This window comes from Chrysemys picta, chromosome 4 (assembly GCF_011386835.1).
Source record: "Chrysemys picta bellii isolate R12L10 chromosome 4, ASM1138683v2, whole genome shotgun sequence".
Lineage (NCBI taxonomy): Eukaryota > Metazoa > Chordata > Testudines > Emydidae > Chrysemys > Chrysemys picta.
In genome coordinates, this window is record NC_088794.1 from 28666933 (window position 1) to 28683961 (window position 17029).

Sequence of the window (17029 nt, forward strand, 5' to 3'; positions counted from 1 at the left end):
TCAGTTTGGCAAGGGAGAAGGAATATATCCCAGAAGAATGGGAAAGAGGGTTCTTAATCAAACCCCCTTACAAAGAAGATTTGAGTGATTGTGACAAATGGCACAAGAATACACTTCTTTCAGGCCCAGGGAAAGTTTTCTGTGCAATCATCCTAAATCAGAATTAACTAAAAGTGTGAATTTGAAGTGGCTAAATTAAACCACATTAAATCCCTGTGTGGACACTGTTATTCAGAATTTAAATGGCTTTTGGAAGTGAATTAAACTAAACCTAATTAAGGCCACTTTAATTCTGCATAGCAGCATCCCCGCAGGGATTTAACATAGTATAATTAATCCACTTCAAATTTATGTCTTTAGTTCATTCAAATTAACTTTCCTGGATGTCTTCCTGTAGACAAGCTTTAAAAGCCATATATAGCAGATTTAGAGAACGGTAAGCTGGTTTTTGGCCAGGTAGAAATTGTGTAGACCGTAGAACAGGGGTGGCCAACCTGTGGCTCCGGAGCCACATGCGGCTCTTCAGAAGTTAATATGAGGCTCCTTGTATAGGCACCGACTCTGGGGCTGGAGCTTCAGATGCCAACTTTCCAATGTGCAGGGGGGTGCTCACTGCTCAACCCCTGGCTCTGCCACAATCTCTGCCCCCACTCCATCCCTTCCCCTGAGCCTACTGTGACCTCGCTCCTCCCCCTCTGAGCCTCCTGCACGCCACAAAACAGCTGATTGGGAGGTGTGGGGAGGGAGGGGGAGGCGCTAATTGGAGGGGCTGCCAGTGGGCGGGAGGCACTGGGAGCAGGGGGTGAGGGTGATGGAGGGCTGCTGACATATTACTGTAGCTTTTTGGCAATGTACATTGGTAAATTCTGGCCCCTTCTCAGGCTCAGGTTGGCCACCCCTGCTTTAGAACCAAATAATAAATGGCAGTTGCCATTAGGCTTGAGTATTGTTCCCAAAAGACATTTGACAGTGTAAATAGGGAACCCAAGTGGCAGACAAAATCATTCAAATTATTATAAATTTGTGTCAGAATGCTCTGTGCACAATAAAGATAAACCAAGAGTTAGCAGACTGGTTTAATGTTAATTCTGGTGTCAGGCAAGGTTGTATCTTGTGCCTCTTTTTTTTTTTGGAGTTGCTATTGACTTTGACTGACTGTCAGTACGGAAATGGGCAGTGTGTGGATACATGGGGAGCTTGGAGACCTTGACTTTGCAGGTGACATTTTTCTTATAAATAAATGAGTTGAAGATATGCAGTGAAAGACAGGTCTTGCAAATTCTGCCAAGCAATTAGGTCTTATTATTAATCAGTTAAAAACAGAAGTTATCAAAATAAATGTATGTACCAATAGTTTTATCTATTTGAGAAATGAAGCCTTGAAAAACGGAATAAATGTACTTATCTTGGCAGCCTCATTCATGATAATGGTGATTGTGTTTCATGTAAAGCCCAGAATAGGTGAAGCGAGTGCTGTATTTCCATCAATACCAACAATATGGAAGTCCAATGTGATTAGCAAAATTATCAAAACTGAAATCCATCAATATGGAAGTCCATTCAATGGAAATTAAACAGAGTTCATTGCTAGTGTCTGAATAGACTATTCAACATAAAAGAGATGGACAGAATAAGTAGTGAACAGGTCCTAGAATGGGCACAGCTACCTACTGTACAACAATACAATATGGAAAAAGAGACACACTTGGGGCTTCTTTTAAGAATGTTCATAGGAGGCTTCCAAAATAAGCCTCTCTTTGTCGACTCCAGGGCAAGTGACAGAGAGACTGACCTAGAGGCACATTCTGTAGCTCAATAAAGACTGAAGTGGAATTATTACAGCTGAATATAAAAGACATGGAAAAGAAGCCCAGCACAGGGAGGATTGGCATTGTTCAATGTCTGCCTTCTGCCCTGATGGCATGGGAAGAATCATGAAGATGATGCTGATGCTTTCAGGCTAATGGACCTAATTTGGAGTCAAGGGGACTCATCTCTAGTGGCACAGAGATTTTGCAATCCCCTTCCACACACACAGCTGTTACCAGTAGCACTGGATGAAAAAAAAGGGTAGACCTTTCCATGGAAAATTTCACTTTTTCAGACAATTTTTCGCCCCAAATCAGGATAAAACATCAAAACAACAGGCCTGTCCATCCCCCAAAGCTAGGTGAGAGGTGGGGATGCATTGCAGGTCTCTGCCCCAGAGCTAGGGGGTGGCAGAACAACCCTGCACACTGCCAAAGCAGCCCTCTGGGAAAGCTTTTGTTGATTTCACTAACAGAAAATGAAACTCACAAGAGCCTTTCAGGGAGGCAGCCACTTTATATTTCCTCAAAATAAAATCTTTTTTTTTTTTTTTGACAAAACTAAAATCCCCATGGAAAATTTCAGTTTTACAAACAGAGCATTTTTCATCAGAAAAAAAACTTTTCTTCCAGATCTAGTTACCAGGACCCAGTGGGTGGGACACAGATTCCCATATACTACACTGATCCTTGTCTGTAGTTTTGGCCTCTTGGATCCATTAGCAGCTGGAGTGAGTTAATGCGCTATTTGGTGGATCTTTGGATCCTCAGGTCAGAGCAGCACTGGAAAGACCCTAAAGCTTTGTAGTAGTGACAGCAGCCTGTGAATTGCTCATTGCTGCCAGCACCTGCCCTGACTCAGGAGTAGGATCTATGCAGGAGGAGACTATCCCAAATAATGCCCCTTTCCCATTGTCCCATAACTAAGATGAGGGAAGGGAGTGGGCAGGAGACATCTCGCAGTTGCGTGCTGCACACATTACAGAGAAGGAATTAAGGATACTGCCCAGCAGAGCCCATACACAGAGCGATTTCTCTCCTCTCCAGGAGGGAGAATGCAGAAGCACTACTGCCATCAGCAGCAAGGTGGAGCTGTATTGTAAGATGTTGACTAATGGCTGGGGAACACCCGTGACATGGCCAGTAACTGGGCAGTGCAGGAAACAGCATGGCTTGGCTTGTAGCCTTCGGGAAGATGCTAAGGCTAGTGGAGAGGGAACAAGGGTTGATTGCTTAAGGGCTTCAGGGAGCTAGCTTGGTGCCAGTGCAGAGTCCAGGAGCAGCAGGAGCTGAGCTACAGTCAGCTTCCATTTGAGAATCTTCTGAATTGTTTGTGGCTGTGAGGGACTGGGACGTAGGTGGTCTGGCCTAGTGGTCACAGCTGGGCTGAGATCTGCTCTCTAGGGACAGTAGTTGCTAGGCAGGAGTTGGATGAATCACAAGAGCCAGGTTCTGTAGGCAAGGGTCAGGGTCAGAATCAGGCTAGAGTCAGAGGCCAGAGATCAGGAGACCAAGCAAAGTCTGGCACTGCAGCAGGCCAAATTCTGTGTGGCAGCCCAGACAGCTTCCTGGGGCAACCCCTGGGGTTAAATAGTGCACTTGGCCAATCAGAGGGCCACACGGTACCTCACTCTGGATCTCTTGGGCAGTACTTCCTGCAGCACCTATTCTCCATAGAACTGAGCCTCTGCATGGCCTCCTGATGGCACTGTGGGAATATCAGTTGTCCCAGGCTCTGCAGACCCAGCTTCCAGCCCTTATACCTTTTCCTATTCAGGTGCTCAAGGACCTGGGCAGGTCTAACTCATTTGCTACTGTGACTAGGCTGTAGGACAGGACAGGTCACTTATATTGAGCTCTCTGGATCTCTAGGTAAACTGGTCCACACAAACACCATGCCTTTTGACAGGTCAAATGGAAGGAGTAAAGAATATGGGCATACTTATAATATGGAACTGTAGTTTTGAAAGCAGTGACTCTGAAAAGGACTTGGAGTTATGATGGAGAACCAATTGACCATGATCTCCCAGTGCAATGCTGCGGCTGAAAGGGCTAATGGGATCATTGGATGTATAAACAGGAGTATATATAATAGGAACAAGGAGGTTACATTTCTCCTCTATACAGCACTGGTAAAACTGGCAAAGCTAAAATGTTTGCTCCAGTTCTGGTGTCCAGCTCCTTCAATGCAGACAGGTACTTAGCTAAACACTCCAGCCCAGAGCAGCTAACTTCCTCATCCATCTATCTGATCCAAGCTAGTTTCCCAGGAAGCTAATTGGTCCCAGCTGTTTCTGGGTCCTTCTGCTTAACCCTCGCTTCCCTATTCCTGCCTAACCTTCAATCCTGAGGTTTTCTGACTCAGCTACCTCGACCCGACCAGGCCCAGAGGGACAGTTTAACCTCATTTTACAGGAAAAGACCAAGACAAATCTGCAAATATCTTATAATCCATTGAAAAAATGGGGCATTATAATGGTGATACGATGAGATGTCACTCTAAGGATTTACTGATTAATATTAAATAAAGGTGCCACAAATACTCCTGTTCTTTTTGCGGATACAGACTAACACGGCTGCTACTCTGAAACCTGTCATTAAATAAACTGTGATACTTACAGAGGAAATAACCATTTCCGTAGCTTTGCTATCCATCCTTCTTCTCGTTCTCCAATCCCAAGAGTACAATTACACAGGTAAAGTGACTGCTTACTACAACAGTTCTTTACACAAAATGAAAGAGCAATTTCATCCATTGTTGTAAGCCTGATGTGTTCCAATCTAATTTCTTGGAAATTATCCATTGCGCTTTTCACAAACTCTTCTTCCTGACTCTCATACAAACAGTGAAACAACTCAAACTGGTCACGTAGTTCCCCATAGGTCTTGTAAGGCAGAAGGGAGATGTTTTTAGCTTCTGCTTCAAACCACTTCAACAAATCCAGCTTTATTTTAGATGTTTTAAAATTTAACATTTTCTCTATGTCATTTCGTCTCTCTTTATTTAAGAGACCAAACAAGAAACGTACTGTTAACATCAAATAATTATTTTTAGATGGTCCATAAATTTTTAGCAAGTTGTTCACATCTTTCTTAGAAGACAAAGATTGTGTCATTGTCTCTTCATCTTCCTCTAGCACATAGAAGAGAGCTGCAAAAAACTCTTGGAAACTCAAGTGAATGAAGCTGTAGACACTTTCACATTCTGTATCTTTCTGAAAAATATTTTTATTCAGAAAGAGAGACTGAATCTTAGACAAAGATAAATTGTGTTTCTTCAGGTCACCTTCTTCAAACAGTATTTTTCGTTCTAAAATTCCATCTGCAGCCAACGAGCAAAGGTTCCACAGAGTAGTTTTAGGCTGCTGTATTGAGTCAACAAAATGATCAGTTAGCAGAGTGGACAGAAAGAGCAAATATACTGAGGTGGTTGTTTTTGAAGTTTGTGAAAGATCTTCCCTTTTTTCCATCTGTTGCTTCATAACCGTGCAGATGATCCAACACACAATGGGGACAAAGCACATGGTGAAGAGCATTTCATTTTCTTTGACAAAATTAAAGGCTTGTGTTGCTTTCTTTTCATCACAAAAGAATTTATAGAAATATTCTTTCCTTTCTTCTCCAGAAAATCCCATTATCTCTGCATAACATGGAAATTTCAAATTCTCCTTTAGTTTCTCCAGAGCAGTTGGTCTTGTAGTGATCAGTAAGAAGGATTTTTGAAGAACTTTCTTTCTCAATAAGCTGCGCAGTACAGTTTTCACTGGCTTCTTCTCAAATGGGTCAGTGCACAGTCTAACTTCAATGTCTAGCAAAGAACTCAATTCATCAAAACCATCTATTAGAAATAGGAGTTTTTCTGGCTTCTCAAAGATTTCTTTAATTGGTCCTTCTCCATTAGGACAATTGTCTAAAACCAAATCAGCAACACTTTGCTCTTCAGTAACATGATTTATCTTTCTACAATTTATATAGAAAACATAATCAAACTTTTTCTGATAGAGTTTTCCAGCTGCCCAGTCCAACATGATCTTTCTTGCGGTCATTGTTTTCCCAATTCCAGCAGCTCCCTGCAGCACAACAGTTTTTGGGTTTTGTTGATTTCTACTAGGGTCAAATAAAACATTAATCTTAGTGAGACTGGTCTGGTGAGCCATCAGTTCTGTGTGTTTCCTTCCTCTGGTGATTATTTCATGTTCTTTCTCCTCCCGCTGCCGATGTTCCTTTACAATAAGCAGTTCTGTGTATCTTTTGTCTAGACTTACATGTTCACCCATGCGAGCATTCTTATCTTCTATTACTTGGTATTCTTCTTGTATATGTTCTCTATATTTTTTCTGATAATCTAATTCAATGAAAATGGCATGAAGCATTAGACATACTGAGTACAGTTGTTCAAACAAAGGTCATTTGAACTGCCATTCATCGGTTATATCCAAAGGTTGGACAGGACAAGATATTGGTGACATTCTATTCTTTCTGGTCTCCCAGCATTCCCACCATCATGTGACTTGACATTTTGCTTGAATTTTACATATTAAAATTAGTCTCTTGTCTTTTATCGTTTAATTATTTTGTACATGATCATCTCTCACCTTGGTTCTGATTCAGCAATTCCCTTAAGCACAGATTGAAGTCCCCTTACAATAAATGAAATTTGAGCATGCGCTTAAAGTTAAGAATTTGCTCAAGTGCTTTTCTGAATAAGGATAATTTAGCTCATTCTTTTGTTGTTGTTGTTCCTTCTGATTTTTTCTTTTAGTTTTGTCTGATTTTTTCTATTCTCCTCCCTTTCTCCCCAGTAAGTACCGTTTGTCTTCTTTTGTTATTTCTAACTACTTCTCTTCTTGCTTCCTGGTTATGTTTTCTCTTCTCTCCTGTTTGCTAGCTCTTTTAATCCCTTTCTGTTTTTCTCACCTCTAGATACCCTTCTCTGCTTCACCCCCATTCCTTGATACTGCCACTCCAACCACTGAAGGACAGGATTTGGACACTGGTATTTAGTTGGGGCCCCCATCTCTAATCCTGAGTAGTGCAGTATGGGAAGTAGAGTGCCAGTGTTTCAGTGGACAGCTGACTTGCTTATGAAGGCCCTTTCTCCTCTATGGTCCAAGAACCCTAGCTTGACTTCATCATGGGAGATGTAGTCCAGAAAGGGAGCCTGGCCCATAGAGAAGAAAGGGGTCATTAGGCACATGAACTATGACTCAAATAGAGCATTCCAGCAGCATTTCAGAATGCTATGTTAAGAGTGTTAAAACATCCTTTAAAATGTTTTAAACCATGGGCACTATTAAACCAGTTTACAGGCTGCGTGCATAAGGCCAGACCATATGAGCACACTTCAGAAAAACAAAAATGTGTTCGAGCCTGAGTACAAGCAAATAGACCAACCAAAATGCATTAAATGATTTATCAGTGGACCATTTCTACAAATGGTCATCAGACATAATTCTTAATACAGTGCAAATTGACCCAATAAGTGCACAGCAAATGGCTTCTTCATAGGAAGGAGTCCTGCCTGTGTCAGTGTGGGATTTGTCCCTCTTTAATATTTTGGCCATAACAGTTGTGTACTTGTTCTTTCTTTGTAGCTCAGTACAGTCCTTTAATTACATTTATTGTTGTTCTCTGAGTTCCCCTTGTTTGAGATGTATCTTTCTATCATAATTGGACTAAGAGGTGGTTGCAGTATTCTAAGTACAGTCTTACCAAAGCCTTTCAGAGACAAATTATCAACTCCCTGCTCCTTGGCGTGATGTATCTCTGCACAGGGTCCCAGATCCCCTTGTCTGTCATTCCCTCTTGTTTCTTCTTCAATTTTTGATGTTTTCACCTTTTCCTGTGGCGAAACTAACAAAGGAGATTAATTGCAATAATACCATCGCGTTTAAGGCCAGAAGGGAACCACCTGACCTCCATTCAATACCCCCCAGCCCCTGAACACTAAACCCAACAACCAAAATGAGACCAAAGTATTACAGTCCACAGGAGACTAGATTATTATGTGTCCCAGGCAGAGGATAGGAGGGACCGAGATGCACCAGTGCCTGAGCCCCTCCACAATGGCAGGGAAATGATTAAGTGAGATCTACCCAGATAATCCTGGCTAGCAACCTTCACCCACACACTGCAAAGGAAAGGAGAGAAAAAACCCAAGTCACTGCCAATCTGCCCTGCTGCTTTACATGCACAAGTTAGAAAATCCTATCCAGGGGTTTATCGTGGAATTACCACCTCACCCGTAACTACAGTGTCACTTACGCTATTGTTATAACAGGGCTAGATTGTACCTGCTGTTTATGGAGATGTGGAGGGAGAAAACATGGTTCTAATTGCACACCCTTGTAATTCCCACACAAGAATTGGGGATAATTGCAGTATCTGCTCTCAGAGGAGCATGGGAACTGTATCCTTGGGGAAACCCAGCACCCCAAAGGGGCAGTGAGAAGCAGAGAGGAGGTAGAGCCCTGACCCTGTTCCCCTCCACATCAGACTGCTGAGCAGGAGCAGCACACATGGGAGAATATTAGAGCTGGTTAGAAATTCTCCCTCCCCTGGGAAATTGTTGAGTTTTTGGTAGAAAAAACAAAACAAAACAAAACCTTGAAAGCCAAAAAGTTTCGGCTGAAAACCAAAATTTTGATTAAAAAAATGCTGCTGCAATGTGTTATGGGAATTGTGGTTTGTTCCCCCATGCTCCCATTCTCTTCTAGGGGCCAAGATCCCTAGCTTGACTTCATCTTCCATGATGCACCACGGTTTTCTCTCTTGCCGAGCTACCATGGAGCATCATCAGAGATACAGTCCAGAGAGGGAGCCCTGCCCATACAGAAGAAAGGGGTCATGAGACACCTGAACTATGACTCCCATACAGCACTCCAGCAGCATTTCACAACCAATTTTTTTCTGTTTTCATATGAAAAGTTTTTTCCCATAGAAAGCAGATAATTTTCACCAAAAAAAGAAAAAACCCTGTTTGACAAAAACCCAATTTTCTATTGACAATTTGCTGTACTCTGTTGGTCACACTTCCCATGCATGCCAGGGAGCTCATGAAGATTGTGGTTGCTGGGAATAAAGGACTGAATGTCTCTCTGATCATTGCTGGCCAGGAGCAAGGCTGACAAAAGTTTTCTGAGCCTAAAAGCATTTGTTCCAGTCTCTCCAAAGCATTTCTTTGATTCAAGAATTCACAAAACATTGGATATTCAAATGCCATTGTCACCTAATTTATCTATTACGTTTTTTCAATATTTTTGTTGTTACAATGATGTAAAAGGTCAAAGCTTCACAAATGTAAGCAATAGTTAATATTTGTCCCTTAGCAGTTTCCCTCTTCCAGCAAAATCAGAGTTCTCTGCTGCTGCTGCTGTCACCGCAAAGAATTCCTGTATCTCCATTCAAGAGGTGTCATGCTGGCCCAAGGAGGCCCAATGATGATGATGTTGCAAAAATCTCTCTGAGACGTGCCCTGTGCCCTCCCACCCTGTCCTGCCCCCCCATTCCCTGGCAGCACAGCTCCAATGGAGTCACATTGTCCCAGGGTTCCCCCTGCATGGACAGGGCTAGATTGGACCTGGCATTTATGCAGGTGTGGAGGGAGGAGGCAGGGTCCTAATTGCTCTAATAAACAGCCCATACAGCCCCAGGTCAGTTAGTGACGTGTCCAATTGGACTTGGTGGGGAAAACACATTCCCTTCCACATCCCACCCTGGCCTTGCTCTGGCCTTACTCCTACTCCTCAGCTTTCTGCCCTAGCTCATCTCCCCCTCTCCATGGATCCCATGCCCACCACAAATGCAGCAGCATGCACAGAGCTGACCTTCGGGCTATGGGAAGGGTTAGCCTGTAGGTACATCTCAAACAGATCCATGTAATTCTGTTGTTAAAGCACACTGGGTGTATTAAGGTCCCTTCAGCCTCTTGCTACAGAAATGCTGACAGCTGCTTCATCCTTTCACCCCTCGTGATGGGTTTGAGGTTTAAAGGCTGTCCTCACGGGAAAAAGTTTTAGAAACTACAACTAACAGGAACAAAAAGACACGAGATCTCACTTTAGGGGCAGGTGCTTTGCTGTGCATCATATCTGCAGCCATAGCAGTTTCTGGCTGTTCTCCTCTCCCTCCCCTGAGATTGCAGCTCCCTGATTCTGAGGCTGGGGCTAGTTCTCAAATGGTCTGAGCTTGAGGGTTTTTCTAAATTACACCAGCCAGCTGTGATCCCGAGGGGTCAGTAGAGCTGCAGGAATTGTGCTCGTTCCACACCTGCTGTGCTAGGGACTGCACGAGATGGTGACACAGGAGCAGCCTCTGTGCTAGCTGGGGATTCCCCTTCCGCTTTCTGCTACACTTCTTGTGCCATCGCACCAGGCAAAGGAGTAGAACACAGAGGAGTCTGGTCCTGTACTGCCAGTGCCCCAGATCACTTGCTCTCACCCCCATTTCTCATTCTCAGTTTCTCCACTAAGATCCAATCTAAAACCAGTATCCATATAGCAACTTGTATGTTTCCAGAACATCTAATTTCACATGCACACTCGGAAAATCCTGTGGGCCTGCTTTGAATCACTCTGGCTCTCACTGGCTTTCCCTTGTGTCTTGGAACCTACTCGGTACTATTAACCGACTGCAGCTGTTCCTGCTTCTGCTGTATCTTTGTAGGGGGGTTGGTGGGAGGGGGAATACTGAAGAAGAGCTTCCCAGGAGTCATGGCAACTTTAGATTCTTTACCCGTCTTTGTTTCCTCCATGACCTTAGCAGCAGACTGTCTCAGGTCGATCTGATTGAGGATTTCTGGGGTTACATCCATCACATGTTCCTCACAGCATTCTAACAGGTTTGAGGCACATCTAACACATTGTCTTTCTCTAGCTCACCACGGGGGATGTTAGGTTTTCCATCATCATCAGATTGTGAGATTAAAAGACTTAAATACAAACTGAGAGATTGCCCAGTCACTTCACAAGGACGTGCCTTCTTAACAGAGCTCATAGTCAACAACAAATAAATGCTGCCTGCATTGTGCTCTGGGGGATACTAAACTCATACCCTGGGGGACTGTCCAGGGCAGTGAATGCCAAAGGACTCTAGGGAGAGCCCCACTGCCAGCCCTGGAGCGTTCCATCCCAGGGACCCCGGGCAGAACCAACCCAGCTGAGCTCCACTGTCACTGTGGGTGAGAGGAACAGGAGAGCATATGGGGTCTAACTAAAGAATGGATCCCCATAGGCACTGGCTCTTACACTCATGTGGGACACTGAAAAGCAGCTGAGGGACTTTGGAACTGCAGCTCTCCAGGTTTGCTGGTCCTTGGCTGTTTGTATTGCACTGGATTTGTTTTGCTTGTTTTCAGTGAAAAATAACCTCGAAGATAAAGTTCCTGCTTGGAATTCCAGAAGGGTCTCCTGGGGCCAGTCAGCTGTTTGGTGAGAATCTACTGGGCCAGACTCTCTGCTGTGATCAGTTTCCAATTACTCATCCTTGATTCTATGTCCCAGGTGCAGCACAGGTTACAGCAGCCTGGGACCTGTTCTAACTTGCCAGCTCCCAATGGTCCCCAAAGGACAGTCCCCCAGCTGGGGATGCACTCTAGTTACTCCTCCTCCCCACCTCTCTGTCCATGACACTCCCTCTGCACCGCTTTGTTGGATCTACACCCACTGGGGATGCCCCCCAACTGAGGATTTCCTCAGATGGAGAGTTACAGGCTGACTCTGCTCCCCTTGTGCCAGCTGAGTGGTGAAAAGGGAGGGGTTCAGGTCAGAAAATCTGCTGTGGGCATCTCGGCTTTGAGTCCCCCTCATTTCCAGCTGGGATTCACAATTTGTCATTCCTGCCATCATCCTGTTTTTCCTTCTGCTCCCGTTGCTGCTGCCCTGGGGGAGACTCCCAGGTTTTAGAGTAACATTAGATTTCTTACCTTTCTCTCTGTCTTTTTTGAGGTTAGCAGCAGACCCTCTGACATTGATCTTAGCTAAAATTTCTATGGTTACATCAACTGCAGCATCTCCACCATAGACTGCCATCAGAATGTTCTTAGTATCTATCCTGTCAGCCTTCTCCAGCCGACCTCGGGGGATGGTACCTTTTCCCTTAAAGCCAGAATGTGATAGTTTGTCTTTAAATCTTTTGAAGTCTTCCTCAAGAAGATTGTCAAGTGCACTTTGAAGCAGGTCACTGATTCTGCTTTGGTTTTCCATCACCAGTATCAGGGGAAAAACTAAAATACAGTGTAAAGTCTCATTATTAATAGTTAATATGGAATAACAACTCTTATTCCTATCTAGAAGGAAGAAGGGTAGCCTAGTGGTGAGAGCAGGTCACTGGGGCTTATAACTCCTCAGTGCTTTTCCTCACAAGTAACTCACTGGATAGCTCGTTTTGTCTTCCTGTGCCTCAGTTTCCCTATCTGTAAAATGGGGACAATTGTGCTCCTCTAACTCACAGGGGTGTCATGCAGCTTAGTTACCGTTTGTAAAGCCAGCTGGCGTTTTAGGATGAAATGTGCTAGAATAGTATTTATCATCTGAATGGATTTCCAAACACTGGGGTGGGGATACCTAATTCAGAAAATATCCTAGCACAATCTGGAATCTGTGCATCAGAGTCCTGGAGTAAATGTGTCCTGAGAACCAGTGCTAGCTTGAAAAGCCTCAGGGGTATTTTGAACATTTATGACATACTGATCAGCCCCCATAAATCGAATGGATAAACTATAATGACATCAGATTGTAATTAGCCCATCTGAAGGCAAAATGCACAAAATGCAGAGAGTGATGAACTTACCATTAGCCAGAAAGCTACAAAGTAGATCTGGAGGCCTTTGTTTGATTTATTTCTCTCAGTTTTCTCAGTGCTCAAACACAGATGCACAAAACAAAAATCTAAGAGGAAGAACAGAAAAGCTTTGAGCAAATGGCTATTTCCTCAGCAAAGAAACTAAAACATCTCCAATTAAAACTGATCTTCAATGCTTCCTTGATTTTTATAACAGCCCTCATACTACAGCATATTGCCCAGTCACTGCACAAGGACGTCAGTCAGCAACTTCCCTCCACTCATCATGGGATATTAGGAAGGATCTCAAATGGCAAATTAGAGGATTTAAGCTAAGATGGGGATCATTTATTTTATTTTTTCTGTGTTGAAAAATTAATAGCATGCGTAGCCCTGTAGGGCACAGAGAGCAGCCACAGCCCCATGCACCTACTGGTATCATAAAGTTGCAGGAACAGCTATAAGGAAACATCCAGTAATTACACAAACAAATAATATTCTCATGTAACTGGTTAAATGGGGTCTGTTCAGAAGATTGCACAATCTCAGGACTGTAGGCCACAAAGAGGAAGGAGCTGCGGGAACTCTACAAATATTGTAACCAGAGGTGAGGTTTCCAGGGGCCCTCTCCCGTAAAAGTTTGAAATACCATGGGCAAAAGCCTGTGTTTTAGGTGATTTTAAGGCAAGGCCAAGTCTCATGTCACCTCTGGACATGTCTGCCCCACTCACACACTCTCTCTCTCTCTGTCCATCTCTCAGGTGCATTGTGGAGAGATTGGATTTAGAGTAGCAGCCGTGTTAGTCTGTATCCACAAAAAGAACAGGATACAGCATCAGACACCATCAGATCAGGATTAAACAAAGACTGTGAATGGCTAGCTAACTACAAAAGCAGTTTCTCCTCCCTTGGTGTTCATACCTCAACTGCTAGCAGAGGACCTCACCCTCCCTGATTGAACTAACCTCATTACCTCCAGACTGATTCTTGCCTGCATATTTATACCTGCCTCTGGAAATTTCCATTACATGCGTTTGATGAAGTGGGTATTCACCCATGAAAGCTTATGCTCCAATACATCTGTCAGTCTTAAAGGTGCCACAGGACTCTCTGTTGCTTTTTACAGATCCAGACTAACATGGCTACCCCTCTGATAAAAAGAACAGGAGTACTTGTAGCACCTTAAAGACTAACAAATTTATTTGAGCATAAGCTTTCGTGGGCTACAGCCCACTTCATCGGATGCATAGAATGGAACATATATTGAGGAGATATATATACACATACAGAGAACATGAAAAGGTGGGAGTTCCCCTACCAACTCTAAGAGGCTAATTACTTAAGATGAGCTATTGTCAGCAGGAGAAAAAAAAATCTTTTGTAGTGATAATCAAGTTAGCCCATTTAAGACACTTTGACAAGAAGGTGTGAGCTTACTTAATATGGGGAAATAGATTCAATGTGTGTAATGGCTCAGCCATTCCCAGTCTTTATTTAAGCCTAAATTGAAAGTATCTAGTTTGCATATTAATTCACGTTCAACAGTTTCTCATTGGAGTCTGTTTTTGAAGCCTTTCTGTTGCAAAATTGCCACCTTTAAATCTGTTACTGAGTGGCCAGAGAGGTTGAAGTATTCTCCTACTGGTTTTTGAATGTTATGATTCCTGATCTCAGATTTGTGTCCATTTATTCTTTTGCGTAGAGACTGTCTGGTTTGGCCAATGTACATGGCAGAGGGGCATTGCTGGCACATGACGGCATATATCACATTGGTAGATGTGCAGGTGAATGAGCCCCTGATGGCGTGGCTGATGTGATTAGGACCAGATTTAAAGGTGGCAATTTTGCAACAGAAAAGCTTCAAAAACAGACTCCAACGAGAAACTGCTGAACTTTAATTAATATGCAAACTAGATACTGTAAACTTAGGCTTAAATAAAGACTGGGAATGGCTGAGCCATTACACACATTGAATCTATTTCCCCATGTTAAGTATCCTCACACCTTCTTGTCAAACTGTCTTAAATGGGCTATCATGATTATCACTACAAAGGTTTTTTTTCTCCTGCTGACAATAGCTCATCTTAATTAATTAGCCTCTTAGAGTTGGTAGGGGAACTCCCACCTTTTCATGTTCTCTGTATGTATATATATATATATATCCTCACTATATGTTCCATTCTATGCATCCGATGAAGTGGGCTGTAGCCCACAAAAGCTTATGCTCAAATAAATTTGTTAGTCTCTAAGGTGCCACAAGTACTCCTGTTCTTTTTGTGGAGAGATTCTGTCCCCTCTTGCATCCCTGACATGCTGCTCAGACTCTCACCACCACAGAAAAGGAGAGAAAACAAACAAATGGAGTGCTTATACGTAATAAGGAAACTGGCCACATTAGTGGAGGGGAGCAATAGACAAAGGATAGGGAGCAGGGGGAAACTGGGGAGGGAACGGTGCCTGCCTAGGGTTTAAAACAGGGGGAAGGGACTGGCTGAGTGTCTTGAGAGCAGAGCTGGCAGAGAGCAGAGCTAAATAAACCCCAGGGCTGATGAAAATCATCTCAGCGCTGTGTAAATCTTTACACTTCTGGGGGAGAAAGTGTTAACTGACGTCCAGACTTTCTGGGCTGACACGCAAAGCTTTTTAGACAAGTTTTCACATCAAACACCAGCAAGAGGCAGGTTCAGGTTGTGTCCTTTGCACTTTACCCATCAGTGATAATACGGAGCAGCCACATGGGCACCGTCGGTTCCAAATAATGGTTCTGATCCAGGGGCTAACTTGAAAAAAAAAATGTTATTTTTGGAGGAGTGTGTGAAAGAGAGCAGTTTGGTCACTGGCAGGTAGCCCTGTCAGAAATCAAGCAAGCCCCGGCCATTACCGCCTCTGTGGCACTCCACAGTCGCCATTATGAGCACTGGTGCAGTGAAGTGCCTCGGCTGAGTTGGAACAAACCCTTGTATCCCAGAAGGGCGGCTGCTGCTGAGAGGTTATTCACCAGCCTTTGCTGGAACATACATTTTCAGTTATGATCAACAATGGGAAATAAACTTTAAAATGCCTTTTTTAAAACATTGAAATTGACCTAGGTCTGAGAGATTGCTGTAAATGTGTGAGCGAGTTGGGCGTTTGTGGCATCTGCAATTCGTTAGCCAGAGAGGTAAAACAAAAGTTGGGTCAAAACTTCCACAAGAAGCTTTTTAAAATGTTTCCCCTGAACACGTTACTAAAGAGTTTATGGTGCAGAGGGGATTATAGAACACTCCAATTGCTTAGGGAAAGTCACTGAGTTTTGTTTGGAGAGGGAATTCAAACAATAAAGTGCACAGCAAAGGGACTAAAGTCCTCCTTTAAGTGATTTTTCTCAATGCCAACTTCCTCCATCTGAAGAAGTGGTTTTTTTACCCATGAAAGCTTATGCCCAAATAAATCAGTTAGTCTTTAAGGTGCCACTGGACTCCTTGTTGTTTTTGTGGATACAGACTAACACAGCTACCCCCTGATACTTAACTTCCTCCATATGTTTACATTAGAACTACAATGTTCTCTATGTTCTCTTTCCATATGTAGATCTGCAAAGATGTCTGCAAACTACAGCAAAAAATTTCTTCCTTAAAGTTTAACTACAAGACGTACCTGGAGATTAAATAAAGACACAATTATGAGATTACAGCCACTCTATTTCTAGGAGAAAAACAAACAACTCAGACCTCCTCTTCTCTCCTAATAAGAGATTTAGAATCTCTTCATAAAGCTGTATCTAATATGATTTAGTTCAATTGAAATATAACTCAGTCTGTGCTTACCTTGCATTGCTGAAGAGAGCTGGTTTAGGTTGAATTAGGCTTTTAAAATTCACCCCAAAAAAGGAAGCTCACAATTGTTGCAATGGAAACCACATTCACATTTACAAGCTGCCCCTGTTTCCTGTCTGCTCATTCACCTTGAAATAAACTCACCTCATTTTTTATCGATAAGCTGTGAAAGGAGAAAACATCTTACAGTGTTCTGTTCCTCTTCTGTGTTTTCTATAAGGTGCTCCTTCTGCACTGGGGTGAATTTCACTGCCAAGATCCTTTTGGACTGTGCTCGTGGAGGGAAACTAAGGGAGGGTGGGGGTAATTAGCTTGTGATACAGGATGTGTCAACACGGCAGCTGGGGACATGCTTCCCAATGCAGGTAAACAGACAGCACAAGCTCTGCTCAAGCTAGCGTGCTAAAATAGCCATGTGGCCGTGGTAACATAGACAGCAGCTTGGGCTAGTCACACAAATATGTACCCAGGTTCTTGGGCAGGACTGTACTGGGGTACTAGCTCAAGCAGAGCTAGCACATGTCTGAATACCCACGTGGGGAATGACACCTCCCAGCTGCTGTGTAGACATGCCCAAAGTGTGTTTCTTTTGGGCTAGTTATACACGTTGACCCCACTTCCCTCCCA

General features: G+C 43.4%; 1 protein-coding gene across 2 annotated transcripts in view; it reads right to left on the reverse strand.

Moving 5' to 3' along the window:
- The window catches only part of LOC135982953 (NACHT, LRR and PYD domains-containing protein 3-like), a 39267-nt gene extending 22459 nt beyond the window's left edge, over positions 1–16808 (reverse strand). The window contains exons 1-6 of one of the 2 annotated variants that reach the window (XM_065591893.1): positions 16547–16808; positions 12597–12694; positions 11731–12030; positions 10542–10737; positions 7521–7661; positions 4428–6153 (exon numbers count right to left, since the gene is read on the reverse strand). In XM_065591893.1, coding sequence (XP_065447965.1) covers positions 4428–6153; positions 7521–7661; positions 10542–10620 — 1946 coding nt within the window. In that variant the 5' untranslated portion in view covers positions 10621–10737; positions 11731–12030; positions 12597–12694; positions 16547–16808. Of the gene's footprint in view, positions 1–4427; positions 6154–7520; positions 7927–10541; positions 10738–11730; positions 12031–12596; positions 12695–16546 lie in introns of those variants that run through there. The other variant, XM_065591894.1, reaches the window with a different exon arrangement.
- Positions 16809–17029: the final 221 nt, after the last annotated feature.